Source organism: Astatotilapia calliptera, chromosome 14 (genome assembly GCF_964374335.1).
Source record: "Astatotilapia calliptera chromosome 14, fAstCal68.1, whole genome shotgun sequence".
Taxonomy (NCBI): Eukaryota; Metazoa; Chordata; class Actinopteri; order Cichliformes; family Cichlidae; genus Astatotilapia; species Astatotilapia calliptera.
The window spans coordinates 1,932,171-1,954,336 of NC_137435.1; the positions used below are offsets into that span (position 1 = coordinate 1,932,171).

Here is a 22,166-nt window from a genome sequence, read left to right on the forward strand (position 1 = left end):
TTTAAGCTCGTTGCTGATGCCTTTCCTCCTCTGCATCGTGTTAACACACAAACCTGCAAACTACAGAAACGTCTGCTTCTATCTGTTCTCACATTTGCAGTAAAAAGTGTCAGAAATGAAAATGTCACGAAGAGTCGCACAGAGCAGGTTTAAATTAATAAACCAGCAGTGATTCCTCCATCTCTGCTTTAAATCTTCTGCACCTGTGTAAATCAGACCCACTCAGCATTAAAAAATCCCATTACACCTCCTCAAACTGTGAATTCTTGTGCTTTTAGTCGATCTGTAACGGTGGTTAAAACCCGGCTCAGCCTGCTGATGTGCTTCCAGCTGATAAAGCGAGAGAAAAAGACTGAATAAAAGCAGAGAGAGAGCGAGAGGGGGGGTGATAGAGGGACGCAGTGATGAGAGGTGATTTAATCCTCGGGGACAGAGAGCTGCAGTGTGGGTGAGGATGAGGAGTAGGAGGAGGTGGAGGAGGAAGAGGCCTGTGGCAATGGCTGTGGTTAATCCTCCTTTATTTAACTCAGAGATGATCAGAGAGAAAGCGAGAGGGGGAGAGAGGGGAATCCAAAACATCTCCTCCTCCTCTTCTTGTCCTGTTTTTGCTTCTTTTTTCCAAACCAAAAGGATTTACAGGAAGCAGCAGAGGCTGTAATCCTGAGCTCATCCAGCCGAGAAACAAAGACCTGCAGCGGGAACGTGACCGAGTATCGACGATCAGAAGCTGCCTTCAGACTGCTCCACCTCGGATCACTCTGTTACAGACGCCAGATGCAGCTTCAGCTCTGTTTTCTGACGCAACCCCAAACGGGATTTGTGGAATCGAACCAACGACCTTTTGCTTGCCAAGTGAATGTGTTAAACATGACAACGTTGTAGGGGAGGTGCCTTTAGTGAGGGGAGGGTGGAGTGTGAGAGCGACAGATGGATTGGGGCGGAGTGACATCCCTACACTCACCTGTGGGGAGTGACTGAAAGAGCTGCAGGTGTAAGCTGTGGAAATGCATTTCCTTTGAAGCGCACTTAGTGACGGGGCTCAGAGCAGATCTGCTGGTCCTCCACATCGAATAGGCAAGACCGACCGGGAGGAGGACCGGGCAGACCCAGGACTCACTGGAGAGATTATATCTCAGCTGGCTGGGATCAAATCCCCCCGGATGAGCTGGAGGAGCTGGCTGGGGCAAAGGTTAGACTTCATGACCCAAACCCAGGGAAGCAGCAGAAGATTGTTGGATTATGTTTATGTTCTGATTTAATGAGCTGTTGTGTTTGAGATCCTTCTTCTGTGTAATGTTTCACCTTTCTGAGCTGTTCTCTTGTTTGACATCGGATGATCCACGGTGCTTTTACACTTTGGCTGTGGCTCTTTCCATAAAAGTTGGAGGTAGCGACCACGACATCACACAGTAGTGAGTGTGAAACAACATGCTCACTGAACCCTTCATAAAACCGACTCCTAACACCAAACTTTAGAAAATGACCTCATCTTTTTATTTAGCTTGACCCAAAACGAGCCCATAAACCCTCAGGATCGCCCCCTGGAGGCCATTAAAAAGAGTACAGGTGTGAGGCATTTTCTCTTCACTCTTCAGACAGAGAAGCCACGCCCATTTTTTATGTAGCGTGCGGTCTAGACCAGGGCTGCCCAATCCCAGTCCTCGAGAGCTACTATCCTGCAGCTTTTAGATGCATCCCTACTCCAACACAGCTGAATCAAATGGTTTGATTACCTCTTCAGCATGCCATCGTGTTTGGCAAAGGCCTGATAACAAGCCATTCATTTGATTCGGGTGTGTTGGAACAAGGATGCATCTAAAAGCTGCAGGACGGTAGCTCTCGAGGACCGGGATTGGGCACCCCTGGTCTAGACAAATACAGTTTTAATGTGGGACTCACTGTAGTCGCTGTTCTCGTCCTTGGTGCCGCTGATGGCTCCTTCGGGCTGCATCTGCAGGAAGAAGCCCTGCTCGCTGAAGAGGCGCGTCACGATGCCCTTCAGCTGCGGCTCTGAAACACAAAGACCGATGTGAGGTTCAGCACACACACACACGCACACTGTACCTGACAGCAGGTTGTCAGGTAGCATTGCTGAGTTTATCTCACTCATGTAAGCGTTTCTTCTTCTTCTCTACTTTCACATTTGAGAAGAAGAAGAAGAAGAAGAAACAAGCGTACATCCCAACATTTCCCGTCCAGCGTTCCTCACACAGACTCGACCGCAGAGAACTGTCACACCTGTGCAGTCAGCTTGCAAATCACGCTAGCTAGCATTAGCTGATAAATCCGCAGTTCACCCTTTGCTTGCATAAGACATATAACACTAACAGTGTGTCAGCCACTAGTTTAAGAACATGTTTAAACATGACCATCGGAAACCCTCCAATCTGTGTGGAGAGAGTCAGGAAGTTCCTGAAGCCCCAAATCAGTGACCTTTGCCCTCAGAGTTAGCAGATGGCTGCTGATGGGTTTCCAGCCTGGGCCACGTGAAGCTTAAGGGCACACAAACACACATGGTTCAAACCCCAGGGTGTCACATGTGCCCCAGAGACAAACCCTGAGGCCACGGCTCAGCACGCGAGTCCCTCCTGCTTGACTTTAACACCGAGCTGAAGGTCTGAGGACGTAAACACGGTAGAAGCTGAGCAGACGAAGTGATGCTCCAGATGACAATGTGGGCCAGAAGGACTCATCTCTGGCAGAAATAGACCAAAAAGACAGCGAGGCTAATGTGGAGCAGGCCGCTGTGCTACTTAACATCTGAAAGGACCGAAGACACACATACGTGTCCGGAAACGACAACAAGGTAAATCTTCACCTTTTAACAGAGCAGACGTGAGTGTGAGTGTGGAGGAGCTGACACACAGCAGGACCAACCGGCCCTGCAAAACACAACGACCTAAACAAAGACCTTTATTGGCTGCTGCTCATTAAAGTCGTTTGGTTTTACTCTGATTACCCGTCAAACAGCTCACATGTATAAATCTACACTTCCTACATTTCATGCAGTCACAGTATTACAGGCCTTGTTTCACAGAGAGGAAGTGGATGCAAACAGCTTCCTGCTTTAAACGGATCATTTTCACATTGTTTGACGACAGCATCACTGACCCACTGCGTTGTGTGTCCTTATTATCCAATTCATCCTCACTCCCAGCCGGTCGCAGCTGATGGCCCCGCTCCTCCTTGAGCCTGGCTCTGCTGGAGGTTTCTTCCTGTTAAAAGTGGGTTTTTCTTTCCCACTATCGCCTTGCTCAAGTGCTCGCTCACAGGTTTACTTTCTGGTAAAAGCAATCTTTGTTATGAATTCAGAGAATAATAATAGCCTCCAACATGATCACTTTAAAGGATTTAAGGTGTCAAACAGAAATTAATATTAACTAAATACCAATAAGGACCTAAAGTTTATATTCAAGGAGCTAACTTATTTATTTCTGGTCATTTTTACGTTCATAAATACATTCAGTTGTTTTCCCACATATTTATGTCATCAGTGCATTTTAAAGGAAGGCCATAGAAGTCAGCTGGTTTACTTTAGAGGGCAGTGGCGTACCTCACGCTGTGTTTTGCTGACGATTCAAACACCGACAGTCACGAAACATCTGCAAGGTGTAATCTCTAATTATAAGCACGGATCCAGGAGCTATATCTGTGAGTGTGTGTCACGCTGTGTGAAGACAAGCTGTGAGTTTTAACATCTGTGAGGCCGCGGGCGACAAAACACCTCGTCACACGCTGCTCCCCGAGCTCAGGCGTGATCAGACTGACAGCGCCTTTAAAACCCAACCTCGTCTTCCCGAGTCGCAGCGAAACGATAAACGCTGAACTAAGAACGCCGTCTGCTGCTGTGGGAGCTTTCTACACGAAGGAACCGTGACATCGATGAAAGAAAACCACCTGCTCATCTCTTACATATATTTATCGATGACCCGAGATGGTACGAAAGCCAACGTTTTCTAAATGTGCATTCCTTTTAAAGGCCACCAGGGGGCGACACCTGAAAGAAAAGACGAGGAAATAGCTCATGGACCTCATTACTGGTTTCCACACACCAACACAGTGATGGTGTAAATCAGGAGTGTCAAACATGAGGCTCGTGGGCCAGAATCTGCCCGACGATGACTCCAATCCGGCCCACTTTAAGTTTTGCAGTTTTCTCTCCACGCCACACCAAACTACAGGATATGCTCTGTGAATTAATGAAAACTTTACATTGTAAATGCATAATTACAGGACAGTCTGAGCGATGAGCTACCAGAACCTTCTCTGCAACTTTCCTACCTGTTTCAAGCCCACTACACATCACAGTTTTCCTTTTAGGACATTGCAGACTGAGAGGGCGAGCGGCTTGATTCTGGCCCTCAGGCCGCACTTTGCCCCTGTGTGTGGTCGATTCTGCACAAAAAGGTGGCGAAAAAGCCGAAGGAAAACCTGGAAGTGCTGCTGAAGGATACTGGAGGCACGCGGTCGTGTTTTGATTTGAACTTGAGCAAAGTTGGGGGTGAAATCTTTAGGGCTTCAAAAAGGCTTCATGCAGTAACAGATCTCATTAGCAGAGGACTCACTGAGGGCGAAACATCAAAGCAGGGCAAAGTGCTGACGTTGAGCTGAACGCCGACTTCACCAGCTGCAGAACAACTCATGAATAACTCGGCCTCTTCCTACCAGCTCCTTACTGGAGAACTTGAAGTCTGCAGACTCTGAAGGAGCTGATCAAGCACAAGTGCTGCGTAATAGTTTTAAGCTTTAAGAAGCTGTTTGTTGTATTGCCAAGAAAACAGGAGGCGGAGGCGACGGCGGGGAGTCGGCTAATGAGAGATGAGAGCTGCAGCTAGCTCATAAATGTGTAAACGCAGACATCTGTCCAGTTCTCCGACGCTCTGCTGCTGCTCTCCGAGAAGCTTTCTCTGGAGGGAACGCCGCTCGAGTTCAGGTCGACTTTTATCTCGTTATTCTGCAGGAGGACTAAAAAACATAAAGGTTTGCAGTTACTTCAAGAAAAGAAAAATGCCGTCTGGAATCACACCGTGGGGATCTGATGATGCAACGCTCATTACAAATGAAACAGAGAACATGGAAGAACCCACAGCAAACAGGGAAGTGAGTTTTCTTTATGCAATCCAGTATCATGATGAACCCACAGAACATACAACACCATGGAAACCTCAAATTAAAGCTGAGCTTCAACTTTCTGAGCTTTAAAAGGCTGAAACCGTCCTCGTCAAGGCAACCAATGAACTTCTTCAGTGTTGACGGACCCTCAACAGACACAGGTAAGGAAAGCCCTGAATCTGAATTTATCAAAGTGAACATAAGGATAAGCTTTATTTGTCAGTTGCAGTTACTTGCAGCTGAAATGACAGACCTACAGACAATATACAAACTTACACTGGGGAGACAGGTCAGGCTAGAAAAAGGGATAGACAGTGAAATATGTAACATATGGGGGCAAAGTCAGGAGAAAAAAAAGGGTTTCTGCCCATGATGACTTCCAACAAGTGAGTCATCATAAGGAGAAAGCACAGAAAACTCCATAGCACACAAAGAAGCACAGATATCATCACACTCTACGCCATGAACCACAGACAAGCAGCATACGGGCGGGGGTACGCCGATGTACACAGTGGTCGCGGACGCTGCAATTCCTCGCGCCTCCAGCTGAGCCACTGTCTCCATCGGGGGAGGGGGGGTAAGCACGGTTACCTGATCAGAACTGATTGATGTTCTGATCAGGTAACTGTGCAGCAACCAAGGTGTCTGTTTAGTGGTCGAGTGGGAGGAGCCAGACGTCTGAAAGCGACGTTAATAACTAGGGGGGAGGGGCTTCAAAATAACTGCCCGGATTTGTTCAAGTTGCCAAGTTGGGAGGTTTCCTTCCTCAAAGATTCCTGCGTCATTGACAGGAAATGTTCTTATATGGCGATCTCAGGTGCACAGAAGGCCTGCTCACCTGCCGTTAAAACCAGCCAGTCAGAGGAAAGCTGAGTTAAAGCTGCAGGTTGTTCACATTAAATTGGACCTGTGTTATTTCCTGTCATATATCTGCTACTTTACGAGCGACAGCCAATCAGAAAGACAAAGGATGCCCTGTGTAAGATAAAGAAGGATTATTTTGAATGGTGACTCGTGCTAAGCTGCTCTGATCAGCGTGGTCATGAACCTGTGTGAGAGCAGTGTTCCCGTCCCGCCGTAACACGGCAAACCTTTGCTCTCCGAATCGTTCCACCCACCTGGTTTCCGGCGTACTGGTCTTTTCTTTCCGCTGCAGAAGCGAACTTTGCTAAAGACGCTGAAGATGTGTCGCTCACACAGAGACCTCGGGTCTTTACTGGGACTTGAGCGTCGCTTGTTAGTGGCGACTTTGTCGCTGTTGGACTCGCGGGCCTGGCGCTTCTGTCTGATCAGGGAGCTGGCGATAGCCGCCGCCATATCTCTGAGAGGAGGACGAAGCCACAGAGGAACAAAATATCTGCTCCTGCTGTCCGAGTCTGAGGCTGACGACCCTTCAGTCCGAAACAGGTGACATGTCGCCTGACGGGCCTCGGAGGGACCGAGCCAAGATGAAAAATCTTCTCCCTTATGGCAGATCGTTGATTAAGAACCAAAACGTTAGAGATCCACTGTGTGGAACAGCTGATGCACAACGGTCACATGTACAGGCTTCAAAAGAAAAACACCAGAAGGATCCTGAAAATCCACAAAAGTGAAGAACCCGGAAGTCGTTTCACGTTCGTGCGATTCACCGCACAAAACCTGTGTGCACTCCGATGTTAGGAAACAGATATTCCTCTTAAACAGTTTAAATAGTTGATTTATGAGTATATGTTTACATGTTGAGGCTTCCTTTCTGACGACTAATCCAAAGAACGGTGATGAAGTCCCCGCACTCTTCAGCTGAGGGTTTGGAAATAGATCACAAATCCTGATGGAGCTCTGAAAGACGGAAACTTTAAATATCCAGAGAAGAAGAGAATACCTGTTCCCTAAATAACCCTACAGGTTCCCACACAAGTTAAGACGCAGCACTGGCCTGGAGACAATTATTAAAGGAATAAAGAAAAACTCTGAATGAACATTTGATGAGTGATTACGCCTCGATCGAGGAGCTCATCGTGTCTGCTGGGTAATTTATCACTTTAGGTCGCCTCCATCTTTCAGACGCTCCGATGGAAGCGCACATGGCAGCAGGGATTTTCTCGATTTACGCGCCACAAACAGAAGAATCAAAGAGCTTCACCGTGACGTTTCTTCACATCTCTGTGGAGCGAGAGGAAAGCATCTTCATCCACCCGCCTACATCAGCTCGTCAACAACTTCCCGACATGCAGAAAAAGAGGAACAAACCCGAGAAGTTCAGAATTATCCCAGAGAAGAGCCGATAAAGCCGCCGATTCCACGCGCATGCACTCCGCTCTGCTCTATTTTACTCTACTCTGTTCTCCTGCCTCATCCTCTCCTCCTCCTCCTCCTCTTCCTCGCAGGCTGAGAGCTGCTGAATGTGAAGAGAGAGGAGCGAGGAGAAAAGAGAGCAGCCGTCAGCGAGAGATCGAGGAGAGAGAGAGAGATGGAGAGAGGAGAGGTGGAGGTGTGGAAGAAGCTCCTAAAAATATTCCGCCTGATGTTTCATGTTGCTCCCACATCAGACCACTCCATCTTCACTGCAGCATCCCGACGCACACGAGCGCGTTACACGCCGCAGGACGACTGGTTACTACAGAACAACATCAGCATCGAGGCGCCCCGCTGTCGGAGTCGTGCATGTTAGAGAAAAAAATCCTTTTGTTTCACTTTAATCTTCAAACCAGATCATCACAAATTACAGCCAACCGCTGGCTTCTGCACTGTGCGCAAACATTTTGTTTGTTTGGACCCAAAAGTGACCAGATCTGGACACGTGCGTGGTTAGAAGACCTCATTTAGGCTCTGATCAATTTTAAAATGAGGATTTTCTGCTTTTGTTTTGAAAATATATCTACAGGAAAGGCAAAAGCAGCTGGCGATAAAAAACCTCGGAATCCTGCAAACAACACGGCGCTGTCTGATACCACAATCTTTTGCAGCACAATCCGCGCACAAACATGTTCTGGAGAGCATCAGCATGAAAACAACTTCAAAAGCTACATTTTCACTGACCTAATTGAAAAATAAAACAACTGAATTTTAGGATTTTGGGGTTGTTTTTGTAGCAGGACACAGTTTGAGAAAATTCAAAAACTATAATTATTACAGAATTATTAGCAACAAGCACACTTCTCTAGAAAATTGCCACATAGTCCTCATCATTTTGAACATTAATAAAAAATTCCTCTCTGCATGTGACCCATTCACTCAGCAAAGCAGTGGGCAGCCACCAATCTAGCGCCCAGGGAGCAGTGTGTGGGGACAATACCTCGCTCAGGGGTACCTCAGGGTAGCCGTTCAATGGATTCGAACCCCCGACCTTCCGATCATATCCGACCAATCTACCTACTGAGCTATCCCTGCCCCTACGAAGCAGCTTAGTGTCACTTTGAGAAGGAAAGTCTGTTGCAAGAGGCGGCTCTCCCACAGGGCTGCTCCATTATGGCAAAAATCCACACTTAAGGAAACTGAGGCATACTGAGTGTCTTGATGCTCAATCATCCAGGTAAGGAGATCCCAAAAGGTTGAGTCTGTTCATCTGGAGGTTTCAGTGGCGTTTCATCATCATCAGGTGACGTCTGCAGTCTCAGCGGACTGCAGGTTTCAACCTTATAAACAGGACATTTGGACAATGACTGAAACCAGCCAATGGGCTGGGAGGTCACTTTCTTTATCATTAATATGCAAATTGACATCAATGGTCATGAGTCCCATTCACAGAGAGTTGGGGAATGGCTGCAATCACAGCATGTAAGATGGGGACAGATGGACCCTTAGGCCCCTCCTCGATTCAGAGATGGTCTTTCCCTTTTCACGTAAATGGCCTCCTTGACTCCGCCCTCAAACCAGCGTTCCTCCCTGTCCAGGATGTTACATCCTCATCATTGAAAGAGTGTCCACTGGCCTGTAGGTGTAAATAGACTGCAGAGTAGCTCTTCTGTGTTGGTCCACCCACATTGAGTTTGTTTGGTTGTGTATCGAGGAGGTTGGGGTGGATGGATGGGTGCAGGAAACAGAAATGTTCAGACAAATCCTGATCTTTTCCTCATCTGATCATATTCCTGATGAAACCAGATATTTACATTTATATTACTACATAGCAGACGGCTTATTTAACAGTGATTTGTGGCCCATCTCTTGCTGCTGTGGGTTTTATTGTGGAGCAGAAGCCCTGAGGAGATTCTGATTTATTCACGGAGGGAGCAGATAAACGCGGTGCAGTAAAAGTCTTCACTTTTTCCATGAAGCATGTAGTTTAAAACAACGGAAACAAGGTGCATGTTAAATTGTCGAGCTCTGCAACCTCTCAGTTTCTGCTCTGAAGCGTCTCTGCTGTGCCGCGCTCACACTTCCTGTCAGAGGCTGTGAAGTCAACTGCAGGGTTACATAAAGGCATCTTTATTCCCGCTGCATCTCTACAGCGGCAGCACACACGGCTCACGAACACGTCGCCGGGGCTGAATAACCGTGAGATCTGCTCCAAGTCAGGAAACGCTCTCTGAGCCCGCAGGCAACGACGTGATCTGACACTCAGCCCACCGTCCTGTCGTTCTGCGCTCAGAGCAGAAATGATTCACTCATCGCTTCACATCTGATCACGCTGTGAATGCTGGAAAGCTGCAGCCTCAGGTGGGGAGACAAACCCAGAGAAAACTGATCCCAGCTCTGTGCACACGGCTGAGTCTGAGCTTCATTATGAAAGAGATAAATCTACAACAAGTATTTCAAATATGGATTAAAATACAGCTTTTTTCTAGATTCGTTAAATGATTCTTTGGCATAAGATTTCCACTGAAGCCTCTTTATTTCAGACCTCTTACTACTAATGCTTCTACAACTGTTTGTTAATACAATTAACCTCTCAGCAGTCGTGCTATTGGTCAGATAATGTCATTAAAACGGCTCCAACAGCACAAACACAGTCCAGAGGTGCAGTTCAGGTGCTAGCAGACCGCTAGCAGCTACAGCCGCCTGTGTCACCAATGGATCTATTAATGCAAACTTTAAACCTTAATACAATTTAAACAGGTGAGTTATTAATAAATTGTCCTACGAGGGAAGAAATGATTTATAGAGACCAAAATAGTTTTTCTGTCAGGCTGTAAACGCGCTTATTTCTGCTGTTGGACATTTCATCGTGGGAGTCTTTTTGGACTGACTCTGGAGCCCCCTGTGGACATTAGAGGGACTGCACCTGTGTGTTGGCTTCATTTGCTGTCATATTTCTGGCATCCAGTAGCTGTTAATAGCTGCATGTTTGTGTTTTAATTACCGTGTTTATATTCTTTCCTTGTTGTTTCTGCATTGATGTGTAAATGGAAAATAATACAGATCCATATTTTTATTCTGGTACTCCAAGGCATAGCTTTACATTACATTACAGTTTCTTTAAGCCCTCCCGATAAGTGAGCTTTCATCTGATTGACCAGCTCTGTAAGCCTACCGAGGGGCATGTATAGGCCCAGTGTTACCAGTAATCAGTCCAAACCGAGAACTCAGAGCATCTGTGGTGACCACAAGATCTTATTATTATGGGGGTGGGCACTTATGCTAAAACACTGGTAACCTTTGCTTCCTTTGTGACTGACCTAATATTACGGCGTACTGAGCTGCTGCAGCTATTCTCCTGTTAAATCTGCTGATTAAAGCAAATTTTGGGGGTTTTAGGATCTGGTTCTGATCCAGATCATCTCATTTTTCTTTCTGAAGAGTGAAATCCTGCAGAGAAGTGTGAAACACTTTCAGCAAACAGGTCATTTCAGCGCCGTTAAAGACGAAGGCTCCACCTCTCTTTGGTTTGTCTCTGGACCTGAGGCTGAGGCGTCCAGCAGGATCCATGGCTCACGCACCGAAGTGAAACTGAATGGGATTAACTTCGTCACTAACCGGGTGCGCACGTGTCAGTGAACGCACCATCATGCTGAATGTAGGCCTACACTCTCGCAGAAAAAAAAACAGGTCAGCGTCTTTAATTACTGTCGTGTATTTGCGTCCTCGTACCTGCTCAGTGGGACTGAGGGAGGAGAAACGTCTCCGTCGCTCACTCTGATTATCAGATCCTGACGCTGCCAGTTATCCTGCCCAGATCAGGTCAACAATGTCTGACTCACTCGACGTTAAAAGAATCGTGTAGTTATTAACTTACTGCTTTCCGATACTTGTAGAAACAAATGAAAATGCTTATTTGAGAGGAGATGTGCAAGACTCATGTCTACCTCTAAATCTCTTAACCCAGTTCTCTGACACTGAAGCTTGAGGTCTGTGGGCTAAATCCAGCTCTTCACAAGTTTTAGTCTAGCACATCGCACATCTCCTTGTAGCTCCTCCATTCCTTAAAAGCCCACGTTCTATTGATTGGTGAACACGTGGAAGCCTGCCAAGAGTACGGAAAAATCATAGTAAAGAAAACGCTGGAGGCCAACTCCAAGGCAACCACGCAAGCGTGGAAGATAAAGATACGAAGCACCGTCCCCGGCAGTGTTCTCCATAGACCTGAAGCTCATCGTCAAAAGCAGAGACGCACATAGATTCAGGAGTGGAGTGACCGTCAGTCACATCCTGTACGTGGACGACTTCTGTACGCCACGATAGAGCGAGGCATCGACTCAGCGATCCACATAATCAGGATCTGCTGTGAGGACATCAGGATGTCATTCGGACTGTAAGAGCGACACGTGCTGAGAAGCTGAACGGCAGGAATAAGATCCAAGCCATCAATATGTACGTCCCCCAGACACCCAGCTGGGATAAGAAGGTGGTCACAGGAGGAAGTTACCGATTTCTATGTATGTGGCCATTGGAGGAACTGCAGCTTTAAGCTTAACCGAACCCCTTTCTTCTTCTTTTTATACACTTTTAGTACTTTGTGTCATTTCTATAATTGATGTCAGGAGAGATGAGTTTAATTCGGGTTTTGTTTGGTTTACATCGACTCTGCAGCCTGCATCAGGGACTTAACAAGACGACTGTCAAACTATTAGCTTGCTAATGTTGATATTTATCCTCCACCTCCAACTGTTCACTGTAGACAAACACCTGTACGACATCACTGACCTGTCCTGATGGTCGCAGGTTCGATATCTGCTGAATAATGTAAGTGTGATAGGTTCATACCTGGGAGAGTCCAGGACCGAAGGACAGGAAATCCACTGTGGCAGCACCACAATCGATCCCACGGCTCATTAACACCCAGCAGGTGTGTGTGTGTGTGTGTGTGTGTGTGTGTGTGTGTGTGTGTGTATATACAGTTCAGGTATGTTTCCTGATCAATAGACAGACTGCCTCATCAGAGGGCAGGAGAATGTCAGCAGGGCAACAACAGCAACACCATTAAACTGCCAGAGAACACAGTACACACAGTACACACACAGTACACACAGTACACACAGTACACACACAGTACACACAGTACACACAGTACACACAGTACACACACAGTACACACAGTACACACAGTACACACACAGTACACACAGTACACACACAGTACTTGCAGTACACACTACAAACTCAGTACACAGGTTGCTCATGATATGAAAGAACCTCTCAGACTGAATATATGTATTTAATACTGCATTTGTCTTCTGCCCAACACAGTGTGTTAACCACAGAGTCTGGCTGAGCGGTGACTCACAGCAAAAGCTGGTTTAAACCCACTGAGCTGCAAAGCTCTGCTCTCACTGTTATCCTGTAATAAAGAGGTTAGACTGACCGAACATAAATAACTGAAATAGGGACCAATAATGATTAAACACTGTGGTATGAATGTGTTGTTCTAAACAGAAAGGTGAGAATGTGGAACAGGTAAACTCGATAAGGACACAGCAGGAAAAGAAGGAGGAGAGAGATAGTGTGAGGCACAGGTGAACTTAATCAAGGATCGACCCTGTAAACTGAGGAAGTAAGACATGAGATAAATTATTAGGCTCTAAAAGAAACAAAAGGTGAGGGAAAGTAAGGCACAGGTGAACTTAATCAAAACAATAAGCACTGTGAGAAAAGGAGGGAAAGCAGGAAAAAAATCAGAGAGTGAACACAGGAAACACGAGAAACCAGGAACAAGGAAGATGTGCAAAGCGAGATCAAAAGACCGCGACGATGAACCAGGACAGCTCTGGGATTTACTTGCAGGAAGACAGTAAGTATGAGACGGGAGGTGTTTTCAAAAATAACCTGGAAAAAATCTATTCCAGGTCCATCACAGACACATTCAGCCCAAAACTGAGGAAAGACTCCAACAAACAGCGGCGTGGGCGGCACAGAGGACGGCCGCTGGATGTTCAAAATGTTAACAGCAGCACGTATTGTTCCTCCGTCTATTGTTTCACGCCGAGCGTGCACACAGCGATATATTTTTAAAAATCTGCCGTTTCTCCTGCCGATGACTCACCGCTCATAACAAACACAAGCTCAGAAAGCCGGCCCGCCATCACAGAGATGATCCAAGAAGCGGGATTCAGACGACTTTATAGGACGGCGTGAATGACACGTGCAGAACAGTGCGAGCAGCTCAGAGGTGCAGTCAGACTGGACTCTGCATCTACAACAACATGAATCTGATTGATTAAAAACAGCAGCACTTCATATGTGATGTGCTTTACATAACAGTGAGGGCATCAGGTGGAGAGCTTTTATGTAACACGTGTAATTTATTGATTTCGACTTGATTTAAATGGATAATAGAAATGATGTGTGAAGAGCTGCAAAAGTGTTTACTTGGTCATTCCACGGGAACGCAGAAAGAAAGGAATTTTTCCCTCTGTGAAAAGCAGGAAAAAGGTTGTTTTTTTTATATGGACACTGATTCGTTTTAAGTGTTATGTAATATAAATTTGATAACGTTTGAATATTTCTGTCTCAGTAAACGGGCTCTGTTCACTGGACAGATGCTGCCATCTGCTGGAGGTCAGGTCAACTGCAGGTTTGAGTCTGTGGGGAGGAATCAGTTTCATAAAGTTTTTTGAATCTGTTTTCTTCTTGTTTTGGATTTTAATGTTTGGATATAAAGTTGATGTTTGTATTTTTCCACTTTTACCTTAAACCTACAAAGAAACATTAAAGTAACTTTTTCCTGATCTGGAAAAGGCCGTAAACACTTGGATTGTGTAAGAGATTATGCTTTTTACATATACATATATAAATATAAAATATTTTAATGAGGTGGAGTTAGTGTGACGCCGTATCGAGGCTTGAATGATCACATGCATGGCTAAATGCCCGGTGGGCCGATGGTGATTTTTTGTTTTTATGGGCCGATGATACATATTGGCCAGATGCTGGTCGATGTGTAAAAATAACTCAGTTTGGTGGTGGCTGTGGCGGAGCTTCCACTGAGGCCAGCAGGTGGATGAGGGAAGGGGAGGTAGGAGGAGGAGAGACCCGAGGCGGCCGCCGGTCCGAGTGTCAGGTGAACTGAACTTCAGGTAAGAAGTTATGACCTGCAGTCTGTCTGGGTCAGATATAAACCAAGTTTAGGTGGAGTTTATTTTTGTTACCATCAGTTACAATAACTCGTACTGCGTGAGCTAGCATGACGGAGTTTCTATACAGCTGGGTGGTGCTATGATGTTACTGATAGTGAACTTTATTTAATTCATAAGGTCAGTTAGTAGAGTTGCCAATCGTCCCGTAAAAAGACGGAATCGTCTCGTATTCAGAGAAAATATTACGTGTTTCGTGTTGAGCTGAGAAGAGATGCAGTTTGTCCTGAACTTCAGCTACAATGGAACAAAGACAGAGCTGAAGTTATTCTGTGTTTATGCTGCACAGCTGCCTCTTCTCCTCTCATTCTCTCCCCCTCCCTCTCCTGTTGCTACTTCAATCATGAAACTGATCAATGATCAGCTGATCGGCTTTTCTCTCTTGTTTGTTTATCGCCCACTTTGCGCCAGAAAGAGGAAACCAGCAGATGTCGCGCTAAACAACAGCAGCATGTTTAAGCTTGATCAGCTGTTGTTAGAATTTATTTCATATTAATTTCTAGTATCAGCTGATGTTTGCTGGAGCCACAGCTGTAAAGCTGCTGGTCATGATGGTTTGGATATGTGGTGAGAGGGAAACATGAAGATGAAACCAGGAGATGTCCTTACTGAACCATCATCAGAGCTGAACAGGTGATGGAGAAACAGGTTTACCTTTTAGGTGACATGAATGAGTTGAAGTGAAGTTATGAACTGTTTCTGAGAGACAAATAACATCCCGCGGCCTGGTGGATCTGAAGAGGTTCACATCCACCCGTGACTTTACTCCTGAATAAACACCACAGAAGAAGAACTGAACAGCCAAAGCTCAAGCTGACACGGCTGCTTCTTATTCGCTGTCAGCGAGGTGTCGTCACAAACTGAATTCTGGACGTGTTGCTTGCAGCCAACGTTATGATTTAACTTTTGAAGCACTGGCCAATCAAACCACATTATGTAAATACTGCGAGAGAGCACGGTGGCTGTACAGGTGGGAAAGATTCAGCCTGTTATACATCAACAGTACCTGTAGTTCCAGCTAGCTTGTCTGATGCTAACTGCTGACTCATCTAGCTGACTAGTCATCTAATTGTTGCTATGACAACCATACTTGTAATATATAGATAGATACCCACCTAAAAGGAGCGCCCGCTATCAAGCTCCAGTGATCCTTCCTGCCTGAAACTTTAAAGGTAAAAAAACTAGAAACGGGTTTTATATTCCAATCGTCTCAAAGTGCAGCTTTGCTGCTGCTAGCCACATGCTAAATACACAAGTTTAACTGAAATCAGGATTAAACCTTTTTTCTGACCTGGAACATAAACTTTTACCACCACGTCTGCTGAATCATCCGGACGGTTCAGTTCACGAGTCTCTGCAGACGCCCACCTCCACCTGAGCTCCTTTCTCAGACCTCTGCTGGTCACATCTCACCTCATTTCTGTGGTTCATATCCACAGTTATTTTCATAGTGACAAATGTAGTTTGTGGCTGTCCTCTGTATTTGTTGCTGTGCGTTTTCTCTCAGTCTCTTGGAGGAGGAGGAGATGCCCACTGTGCCCAGCAGAGGGAGACAGAGACCCTTCTACAGCTCCTGTTCTGTCAGTTTTCAGACGATGTTTCGGTCGTTGTGAATCATTCATGTCATCCTGTCAGCCACTTTGAAGGATTAAAAAGAGAAGCTGAAAACACTCCATGTTCTCGTTTTAAACCACACTTTCAGGCACAGCAGCAGCTCGAGGTCAGCTTTCTCTTCCTCCATCAGCTAAAAAGTCATTTTCAGTAACACGTCCAACGTCAGTCGAGTAATTTAGTTATAGAGATGTTAGCACTACACAAACACACACACACACACACGTTTGTTTGGTATCAGCACCGAGAGTCTGCACAATTAAAAATCATCTGAACTGAATTTCTAACCTGTTTTTATTTGGTTTCAGATGTTAGAGGTTATGATGCAGGACACCTGCTGAAGTTTAACCTGCAGGCGTTCTGTGACTGTCACACTGATGGTTTCTATAACTGTGAATCTTGGACTTGTGTTTGACGAGCCTTAAGCCAATCAGCATGCAGAGGACGACTCAAACAATGGCGTGACAGATTTACGGAAACAGATTCAACTTTTTATTCAGCGTGACTGAAAGTGGATTGATAGGTTTGTAGCATAAACCTATTCGCTGGAACGTTAAGGACAATCTGCTACGCAGCAAAAAGCAAGGCACCAAAGTTCTCTGGTTTACTCATGCATGAGGGAGACCTGGCTGGGGCCAAGTGTCGTTCCACCACTTGACCACCGTCAGACTCTCAGCCAGGTTCCCCATAGCACTCCTTTTATTGTGGTTACATGAATATGCATAGGGTCATTAACATATAACATCTTACATAGGTATACATGTGAACAAAGAATACTGTGTGTGTGTGTGTGTGTGTGTGTGTGTGTGTGTGTGTGTGAGGTCAAGGTGTGACCCTGTGAAGACTCCCCAAAGTTGGTGCCAGGAGTCTAGCGGTCCATCTGAACAAAGGGCTCTTATACTTAAACAGATATACGTGTGTTTGCTATACCATATATCAGCAAGAGAAGATACGACCTCTCCTAGGAGGTGTGATCTACGCCAGAACACTCTGTAGAGGGAGTGAACGCACTCCCCCTTCATGCTACACAGAGCTGTTACAGACCTCCTAGGATGAGACATTCTTTCAATCTACAAATGATTATACACTTCTAAGCATATATGAGTAAATGTTTCTAAATACAAATGACAATAACAAAATCTAAACCCATCATGGATGAGTCCACAAAAAGTGTTCAAGTCAGAAAAGCTGCTTTCCCGCCGACCGCAACCACAGCTATCACCACCTGGTGGCCTCACGATAGAATGCAGGTTTATGGCACTGATGGAGGATTCTAGCTGCTCAGCAGTCCTGGCTCTGCTTTGTCCTGAAACGTTATTATTCACTGCAGATGATCAGATATCCAAAGTCCTACGACACGTTTCTGCCATCAAATTCAAAATGAGCTCACAGTGTTTCCTCTACTGTGAGTAAAATGTGGGTTTATGAGATTAAACTACAACTGTAAAAACTGTAAAACAATAAAAACGGAGCTGCAAAAAAGAAACCAACTCTGGAAGCTATCAGAAACCAAACTGAATTAGAAACAGGAAGTCAACATGAAAGATAAATCTGTGACGAGCTGCCGACCAAGCAGTGACGTGTTCCCTCCACATGATGCTGAAGGTGCTTAGATTTGTGATGAAGGAGCCTTTCTGCTTCTTCAGTTTGACCCACGTGGTCCAGTATGAAAAACTAAAGATCTACAGCAGACCTGGAAGACCTGACACAGGAGCTGAGAGATGGTGATCGACTGTTTCACTGAAGCTTCATCAGAGATGCTCTCAGTGGAAGGACGGCTGTCAGGAAGTCGCTTCACTGAGCAGAGAAACAGGTCTGATGGAGAGATGGACGCACATCAAGGTCAAGAGGAGGTCAGGAGGAGGTCCATCAAAGAGGTTACAGACATCAGAGAAACACGGTGGAGACTGACGGTTCTGCTGCGTGTCAGTCAGCGGTGTTGGACGAACTGATGAATTATGAGGTCAGAGTTTGAGCCATCATGCAGTAACATCTGGAAACATCTGAGTGGCAGCAGCTTCATTTTTCAGCATCACAATGACCCCAATCACACTGTTAATGCAGTGAAAGCACACCTGGATAGAAACGCACACGTCGGTCATGGGTCCGCCTCCCAGAGCCCGGACCTCACATCACTGAAGCAGTGTGAGATCATCCTGACAGAGAACAGAGCAAAGGACAGAAACATCCAAGAAGCCTGGAGAACTGTTCCTGAGACGGCTTAACGGGACAACAGAGAGCTGAAGAATAAAGGTGCTCACACTGAATATTGTGCGTCTGCATTTATTTTAATAGCTGACATTTTCCTAAGAAGTGTGTGTGCGCTATTTCTACTCGAGTCCGTCCAGAGTCACTTGATATGGACGGGTCTCCGGGTCGGAGCAGCAGAAATGCAAAGTGCTGACTGAGCCGAGCAGACTAACAGCTGCTCAGACAGAAATACACGAAGCTGTAAATATAACGGAGACAACACACACGCACACACACGCGCGCACACAGTGTGTGGGCTAATTTTAGTTAGCATGTTCTGTTTCTGTCACAGGCCTTTAAATGTTGCTCTCGCTGCTTTTTGTTTGACACAGAAACTCAAAACTAAAACGAGAAACTCCAAGAAAACTGACCCAGAATCTCCCCCCGCACTGCCAGTTTATTAGGCACACTTATCCAAAGTAATTCAGCAGTTTTTCAGTTTAGAGATGAGCTTTATCGTCACTGTGGATGCTCCGTGAATCATCATGCCTTCAGCTCTGGGCTGTTGGAATAAACTCTGTGTTTTATCAGCCTGTCGCTTCAGCTCGACTCCCAGCTGTCAGAGGATGAGCTTGGAAAACTTTCAAATAAAGTCACAGAAGCTTCTGCAAACTGCTGGAAACCTCGAGTCACACAGGCCACGCCCCTAAAAATGGTAATTATAAACAGGCAAAGATCTCTAGAGACGAAACCAGTTTGTTTTATCGGGTTGTAAACATGTTTAGTTCTGGGGGGACTGACACCCCCAGTGGACGTTAGAGGAACTGCAGCTTATTCCTGGGAACCAAAAACATCAGGACTGGTTATTGGAGGGGGGGGGGGACACCTGGAGTCCAGATGTGACGTTTAACTGAGACTTCCTGCTGTCTCTAAACAAAGGACGACAGGTTTCTGTCCTGCTGCCGAGCAGCTGATGGGTTTGTGTGTTTATATATAAGCAGATATTTTGGTGATGTGAGAATCTGTCAGTCATCAGCTGATGAAGGTGTGAGACACCGAGACCTTGACGCTGATATTTATAATCGTCTGCGAACACGGGACATGTAAGGACGCGGCCAGGACGCGGCCAGGACGCACAGTAACATTTGCAGAAGCTGGTTTTTGATACTTCACAGGCACTCCTCTACACGCTAAACGCCATTATAAAAACACACCTGCTCATGAAGCGCGTCATGAGAAAAATTGTTTTCTGTGAGCTTTCTGTCATTTATACGAGTCGCAGGTTTCACTGCAGCAGGTGTTTTACTGAAGTGTGTGTGTGTGCACAGGTTGTGTCCCTGCAGTCACACACTCAGGTGTTTGCATGTCATTTGGCTTTCTTTTGCAGCACAGAGACCTCGACCTGCAACAACTCCAACACAACATGGGATCCAAGCAAGCGCAAAAACACAACAACACACCAATCAGACACACAATAAATCCATGCAGCAGGTGTGCCGTGTTATTCACGTGTAGTCTTCACCTACAGATCAGCTGATGACGTGTTGACGTATTCGACATGTATCGATTTTCTGTTTTCACAGCTTTTGTTTCACTTTGACCAAACTTAAGATTAAATATTTAGAGCCTCACACTTTCACATTAACCCCCCCGTCACACAATCTTATCCTGACTTATCGTCTTCTTGGTTTGCAACAAACCAGCCGTCTCTGCTTCGCTGTCCTCTTTTCTACGGTTTATAGTCAGACTGCAGGCTGTTACCACGTTGCAGTCTTTGCTGACCTGTCATGATACATGTGGGATTGGTGCTGTGTGCTGGTGGCTCTTTCGCTCTGCAGACAGGGACCGTGGGAATTCAACCAAAGCGATGACTACAGAGATGCACGTCAGCGCAGTCCTCCAACGAGGCAACAACGTCCAAAACTCACAAGCTCCGAGAAGTGATCCCTCTCTGAGAGAGGATCGCTGCTAGCTGAGCGAGTGTGGTTTTTTACAGAAGCTGCTGTTTGATTGTTATTTATCCTTCCTTTGGTTTTTTATTACTGTATTCTTATTTTTCACCGATTTTGTTTCAGCCTGTGGATTTTGATAAATACGTTGCAAAATGACAACAAACCTTCTTGAATCTTGAAGTATTTACATAAATGCAAAATACAAAAAGTGAGAAGAAACAGAATATTGCAGAAGGTTTTAGAAACAACAATGATGCAGGACAAGAAGCAGGCAGGAAGTAAGACACAGGTGAAGATAATGGCTGTATCCCAATTCAGGGTCTGCAGCCTCAACGATCCTCAAGGGCCGCGTACTTAAAGACCGCTAAGGCCGGAAGTGCGAGGCTTGTGAAATGGGACGGTCTAGCCTCCGTCGCTCTGCCCAGGTTGCCTAGCAACCATGATACTAACAGCTGGAAACGTGTCATACAGCTTTGTTTGACAGAAATGAAGGAGAAAATCTTTTGTTCATTTGTTTGTTTGTTCCTACATGAGCTTTGATCATTCTCTGATTAAGCTCAGCTATTGAACGGCGTATATTTTAAAGTAAAGGCTTTAAAACCAAGTTAGTACAAACGTCACTGATGTCACATGACTTTGCCGACATGTGACCAACAGTAATGTTTAATGTTCTTCATTATTAAACATTTGCACATAAATAAGTGACATAATATTCAGTACTTACTTAAAGTTCACTCTTCGGGCGCCCCTCATCCGCCGTTTTCTTTCGGCAAAATTATCAGAACCCACCGCCACGCTATGCATTCTGGGATATGTTGGGCCACGAAGTCTACACCGCCGCGTCCTTAAAATTCAGTGAAATGAAGGACGCATTTGAGGGCCGCATTTCGAGCAGCCTTTGGATTGGGACAGCCTTCGTCGCGTCGCTGTGACGTAATCGGCCTTGAAATGCGGCCTTTAAGGCTGCAGAGCCTGAATTGGGACACAGCCTAAGTGACAGACAGGAAGTAAAAACTGAAATATGACGAAAAAACCAACAGATAATTACCAAAAGACAAACACTTAACAGGAAGACGCGCACAGAGGGAGGAGCCAAGTGCAATATAACAAATGGACACGCCCACTGCGACGCTACATGGTTAGCAAAGTTGTGCTATGACACCTCAAGCACAGCATTTTCCCCATGATGGTGACTGTGAAACTGCATGCTCATTGGCTAACTAGTTTAGGGCAGAGAGCTGTTTCCCCTTCTTCACACATATACAGTACCAGAAGTCTTTCTGCAACCACAGATATCGCCGCCCTGGTGGCCATTTGAATGAATGTCAACAGTAAAACTTCACATTTACTGGGCAGACAAACAAATAAAAATGGCATAAACTCAATAACAACACAAAAACCATGTTAGGTAGACTCTTGATTGATTAACTTGAACAGGATATCAGTTTCTGTGTAAAAGAAGTTACAGAGAAACATCATCTCTCTTCTCTGGTTCGCTGCGTGCTTTACGATGGTCACAGTCAGAATGTAGGTTCATGATTATTGTGACGTCTCTGGTTTTGGACATATTTTACACTTAAATGATGGTGTACCACAAAGCTCTGGACCTCTGCTTATCTCATGTATTTGTGATATTTATGCTAACAACATCCTCCATGAACTAAACGTTAGTTTATCTGCAGATGACACTCTGCTGTATGCCCGTCCTGTTAGCAAACCTCCATCAAGCACTTCCCTCAGCTGCTCCACCCTGCTGCTGCAAACACACCAGGAACTTTCCAGAACACATTTCCAGTTTGTGAAAGACGATCTC

General features: G+C 45.6%; 1 protein-coding gene across 2 annotated transcripts in view; it reads right to left on the minus strand.

The window, feature by feature from the left end:
* LOC113035772 (fibroblast growth factor 12) overlaps positions 1–22,166 on the minus strand; it is a 47,331-nt gene that overhangs the window by 6,185 nt on the left and 18,980 nt on the right. For both annotated transcript variants that reach the window (XM_026191469.2, XM_026191468.2), the window contains exon 2: positions 1,900–2,010. In XM_026191469.2, coding sequence (XP_026047254.1) covers positions 1,900–2,010 — 111 coding nt within the window. The remainder of the gene's footprint in view (positions 1–1,899; positions 2,011–22,166) is intronic.